General features: G+C 44.3%; 1 protein-coding gene across 1 annotated transcript in view; it reads right to left on the reverse strand.

Moving 5' to 3' along the window:
- Positions 1-4,884, reverse strand: part of LOC139370658 (multidrug resistance-associated protein 1-like) — a 29,471-nt gene extending 24,587 nt beyond the window's left edge. Inside the window, exon 1 of the mRNA XM_071110264.1 lies at positions 4,717-4,884. Within this exon, the coding sequence (XP_070966365.1) occupies positions 4,717-4,884 (168 nt within the window). The remainder of the gene's footprint in view (positions 1-4,716) is intronic.
- Positions 4,885-6,000: the final 1,116 nt, after the last annotated feature.

A 6,000-nucleotide genomic window follows, 5' to 3' on the forward strand; every position in this document is an offset into this window, starting at 1 on the left:
AGAGAGCGGAGGAGTAGGTTTCTGCACCATTCTCTGCACTGAGTAGAAGTCATTTCTTTCTTGACTCAATACAGATTTACATTTATGAAATGGAGTATTGTTCATTGTTCATTTTAGGTACAGAATTTCTCATTCAGTCTCTGAATTGGCTGTGATCAAATAAATACAACTCAACCAATTTTCCTCCAAGCTTCGCCTACTGTACTGTCAACTTGAGGAACGTCAACTTGATATATCAGTCTAACAGTTTACTTCTGTCAGGGTATTAGCCTGCTTGAAGCAGGGCTGAGTCCAGTCCAGAGAAACTGGACGCTGGTTACAGTATAATGTCCCGGTCTGTGTATCTAGGCAATGGAGAGTGAAACCACAGCAAGTCAACATAATCTGTGCACGTTGGTTGGATGGTTGGAGCTTGGGAGTTTTTCTTCTTTTTGTCTACAGAGCTGAGTCAGTCCTGGAATATTTTAACCCACGGCTCCACCACGTTTAAAAACTTTCCCCTTTGGAAGGGCGAAGTCAGTCAAAATATTACAGTACATGATGACGATACAAACCCACTTAGACGACAGTGGGATGTATTCTGTTTGTGCCGACCGAAGTGTGTACTGTTGGCCGAAGTTGCCAAATCCACATTTCCAGATTGCATCATGCAAGCCTGCAGCCCCCGGCGACGGTGGGCTGAAAAGGAAGGAAGTCTGACTGTAAAAAGCACCAAAATACTCTTAGCCTCTAAGTGCTCTGTTGTACTCTCACCTCTCCCTGTTTATCACCTCTAAGCCCTCTAACGAGGGGCTGGGTGTCTGGCTGCAGTTTGGAGGAGCTAGAGGTGCCTGCAGAGTCGCGAGAGGAAGTGGGTTTAACTACTACGGTCGGCTGGACTTGTTGAGCGGCAGCAATGCAACATTGTGAATCACACTCACACACACACACACACACACACACACACACACACACACACACACACACACACACACACACACACACACACAGCAGCTTATAGCAGCTGGGCAAGGCAGACTCCAAAGGGCGTAAGGGAGAGTGACCACAATTCATAACAGCTGCATGTTGGTTCATTACGCAACAGCAACACCAAATGTGTTACTATACTAACAAATGTGTTATTAATTTCAGTTAAATTTATCCATCCCACATGAGACTACATAAAATACTCCAGATCATGTGTGAGGAAATTCATCCACCTACTGAATATTTTGTCAGTGTAACAGGTATTCTTCTGAAGTGCTAGATGGCTATTGACTCAATGAGTGGGAGTCTTTTTCACAGTCTCTCCTTGGCTCCAATTTAGGCCTGCGAACAAACACTTTTACAACTTTTATATAAGGATCGTAAGTTGTCAAACAAACTCAAAAGCTTTTTCTTGGTCACCTTGCTCAGCGTTTTCTGAATTGGCTACAGAAGCTTCTTCCAGACCTTGGTTTGGATGGAAATGGAAGGTCTATTTGTACCTATCAAACGTAGTGATGTGAACTGAGGAGAGAGAGCCTGCATGGACTGTGTTGTGCACCTTTCAGTTATCTGAGAGAAATGATACATTCTGATTCCTTTTTGATATCATTCAATTCCTCACTGTAATACTTTACGTCACTGCAAGCATAAATGTGTCCAAAGATCTCAACCATTAGTGTTAGTTAAATTGGATCTGTTCATTGTCATTTAGAGAATGTTGTAATTGTCTCGACAGGACTGTTCATCACTGCCTTTGTCACGTCTCCCAAATTGCAGAGTAGTTTTGATTTAAAATAATGTTTTCAAAACTTGTTGAATTGCAGGGTTTCAATACAATCCCTCCAGTTTGCAGAGTAGGTGTTGTCTGAACCACACCTCTCTTGCTGAATGCAGGATTCTCTACGTCAAATTGTCTTTATCCACAATGCAAGATAATAACATTTGATTGGTAGGGGATGAAACAATTATCTTTTCACCTTTCAGCTCTTTGACCAGAACTGTTACCAAAGTAAGATTTATGTTGTTGATGTAGCCGCACAACTCTGAAGGGCCCAGGGACATACGTTGCCATAGAATTACTACATATCCGTTATCTATTCTATGTTTCACCTTCTGTAAATGTTTCATTTGGATGTTCCAGAGTTTTCCCATTCACAACATTCTGTTTTATGTCTTGTCCCACGTTGGGAACTTTGTTAAAGAGACTGCTGGCACAAGATTAGGTCGGCCACCTTTGTATATAGTTAGATTGGCGAGCTCGGAAGGTACATCGACTGATAATGGCCATGTTTTTTTCTGGCTTTGTTGGCAATATAACGGTTATGGCATGTTACTTGGTAGCAGATTGTTCTAGAAGTAGCAGACTGTTCTATCGATGAAATCACAATTAGTGTTTGCATGTCTATTCCTGAACAAGACTGATATGTGAATATCAGGTGTGTGAAAGAGAGAAAGAAAGAGAAATAAAAAGAGAGGGGGAATAGAGAGAATGACACAGGGAGAGAGCGAGAGAGGCACAGAGACAGAGAGCGAGTGATGACAGGCGATTGACCGATACCTCTCTTCCTGGATCAATGCCATTCTCCAATTTTCAAATAAAAGTACACTTACATCAACGATAGTGTGTATCTGAATTTGGCTGGCATGTGAATAGCAGGTCTGAGTGATAGAGAAAGAGGGGGGGACGGGTAGAGAGAGAGAGAGAGAGGACAGGGGGATTGACTAATGGCTTTCTAGCTGGATCAGGGCCATTCTCACATTTTTTTAATCAAGATACAGAATGTGGAGCTTTGCTCCTATGCGTACTATTAGGGATTACCGGCAGCTGTCCACATACTGATTGATTCACATGCTTGGCTGTACCTGATATTCCCAGACATCCTTACATTACCTACGGTAGCATCACATAGGATGCTTACGCTCTTTGAGACTCCAGTTCTCGTGCTTAGCGTGGTGTCACTATCCATGCCATCATTCTACTTAGATTAGAATGCATGTCCAATACATTGATTTCGTCATTAAGTGGTATGCTAGTGTGGATATTGGAACCTCGTAGCCTAAGGTCTTTCTTGGCCAGGATTATTCCTGTCTGCCTATGTGCCCTATGTGCACCATAGGTGTCTATGGCTCTAATGTAATTTGAGAAAGGTCAATGCATACTGTGCAACTGTACCTTCCTTGTACCGCAGAGAAGTCTACCTGGAAAGTCTTCAGTAACCTAACTTTGAAAGTGAACTTTCGGAAACGTATGCCTGAACTCTGAACTTACTCTACGCCCTGTAGGTTTAAATGTGTCAACATGTGCATGCTGGGAAAGTTTGAACTGAACTCTTTCAGGACAATAAAGTCAACCACCAATGAGCACCTTATAGAAAATTGGCAGAACGTTAGTAAAAAAGACAATCCTACACAGTACACACTACTCTGCCAAGATGCATTTATCCCTGCAGAACAATACATAGTCCTGCCACAATAATTGCATGATACACCATATATACAAAAGTATGTGTACATCGCTTCAAATGAGTGGATTTGGCTATTTCAGCCACACCCGTTGCTGACAGGTGTATAAAATCAAGCACACAGCCATGCAATCTCCATAGACAAACACTGACAGTGGAATGGCCTTACTGAAGAGCTCAGTGACTGTCCCATTTGGCACCGTCCAACAAGTCAGTTCATAACATTTCTGCCCTGCTAAAGCTGCCAACTGAAAGTGCTGTTATTGTTGTCAGCCGTGAAGTGGAAGGCCACACAAGCTCCCAGAACTTGACCGCTGTGTGCTGCAGCATGTAGCACACAGTTACAACACTCACTACCGAGTTCCAAACTGCCTCTGGAAGCAACGTCGACTATTCGTCGGGAGCTTCATGAAATGGGTTTCCATGGCCGAGCAGCGGCACACAACCCTAAGATCACCATGCGCAATGCCAAGCGTCGGCTGGAGTGGTGTAAAGTAAGCCAACATTGGACTCTGGAGCAGTGGAAACGCGTTCTCTTGAGTGATGAATCACGCTTCACCATCTGGCAGTGTAACGGACGAATCTGGGTTTGGCGGATGCCAGGAGAGCGCTACCTGCCCCAATGCATAGGGCCAACTGTACATTTTGGTGGAAGAGGAATAATGGTCTGGGGCTGATTTGAATTTTTCTGGCTAGGCCCCTTAGTTCCAGTGAAGGGAAATCTTAACGCTACGGCATACAATGATATTCTATATATTCATTACTCTTCTGGGAAGGCTTTCCACTAGATGTTGGAACATTGCTGCAGTGACTTGCTTCCATTCAACCACAAGAGTATTAGTGAGGTCAGCACTGATGTTGGGCGATTATGCCTGGCTCACAGTCGGCGTTCTAATTCATCCCAAAGGTGTTGGATGGTGTTGAAATGCTTATGTTTCTAGCTCCAACAGTACAGTAATACCTAACAGCACAAAACAATACACACAAATCCCAAAAATATCAAAACGAGCAATGTCAGAGTCCGAAATGGTGTGTATAGACCGTATGGACAGTATATGAACAGAAAAGGTGTGTACAACAGTAGTTGTAGTACTACTACTACTATTGTAGTAGATTCAATGACTATATACATATGGCAGCACTATGTACATAGAGCAACTGTCTATAAGGTGCAAAGTAGAGTACTGGTTGGGAGCCGGCTAGTTGTGACTATTTAACAGTCTGATGGCCTGGAGATAGAAGCTGTTTTTCAGTCTCTTGGTCCCAGCTTTAATGCACCTGTACTGACCTCGCCTTCTAGATGGTAGCGGGGTGAACAGGCCGTGGCTCGGATGGCTGAGGTCCTAGATGATCTTCTTGGCCTTCTTGTGACACCGAGGGCTGTAGATGTCCTGGAGGGCAGGCAGTGTGCCCCGGTGATGCGTTGGGCTGACCACACCACCCTCTGGAGAGCCATACAGTTGCGGACGGAGCAATTGCCGTACCAGGCGGTGGTACAACCCGACAGGAGGCTCTCAATGGTACATCTGTAGAATTTCTTCAGCCTCCTGAGGTTGTTGCGCTTTCTTCACCACTCTGTGTGTATGGACCATTTCAGGTTGTCAGTGATGTGCACGCCAAGGAACTTGACGCTTTAGATCATATCCCAAAGACAAAGATCATACTCCCAAGACATGCTATCCACCTGTATCCGAATACCTGAGACCCGAGTGGGTCCGGATCCAGAATTCTAAAATATGTCACGGGTCTGGGTCGGCTCTGATATGATTGTCACGGGTTTCGGGTAGGTGGATGAGAGAGAGAGAGAGAGAGAGAGAGGAGCGTGTAGCTTGTTGTTGTTGGCCAATCATAAGTCAGCAAAGCGGCAATAGGCTACAGTCATAGAGCCTCTGTGTGTGGCAAAAGTTAGGAGATATCTAATCAATGGAAGATGGAATTAAAATGATGGAATTTTAGAGTTAAAGGAGAAGGACATGCTACAACGACCAAGAGCCAACATGTAGACTTCTGCTTAGTATTCTGAAAGGAGTTGTTGTTATTTGTAACTGTAGGATGAGAAAGCGTGTGCACTGCAGCCTCAATTAGCCTAGCTAGCTAAAGTTAGTTAGCTTTAATAGCTTCTCCTTCTCCTTTAATATCTTCTCCTGGTTTGATGCAGTCAAGACAGGTACTACGTCATCATGTTGGATGATAAATAACCTAGCTATGGCAGCTATTAGTCTACTATAGTGCGAGTCGGCTTGTTGGTTGCCGTCTCTCGTCTCTCACTCCCTGCTCCCTGTGTCACTCGCTCACAGTAAGGCCCCTCCCCTGCCTAGTAGAGCGGCACCTCTCTCTCCCTCCTCTCGCACTTTATCAGCTCTGTTTAATAAATTAGCTTAGCAAAGGACTTTTCTGCTGCTCCCATCACTCGGATCGGACCTGTTCAGGATTATACCAGGTCTATACGGAAAGGGTTTAGTTTTCCTCGGGTCACTTTGGAATGGATCTGTATTTATGCATATCGGATATGGGTGGGAAATCCCCAGGTCCATTTTGGAATGAGTCGTTTTGGACCCATGAAGACCTCTAT

This window comes from Oncorhynchus clarkii, chromosome 17 (assembly GCF_045791955.1).
Source record: "Oncorhynchus clarkii lewisi isolate Uvic-CL-2024 chromosome 17, UVic_Ocla_1.0, whole genome shotgun sequence".
In the NCBI taxonomy this organism is placed as follows: Eukaryota; Metazoa; Chordata; class Actinopteri; order Salmoniformes; family Salmonidae; genus Oncorhynchus; species Oncorhynchus clarkii.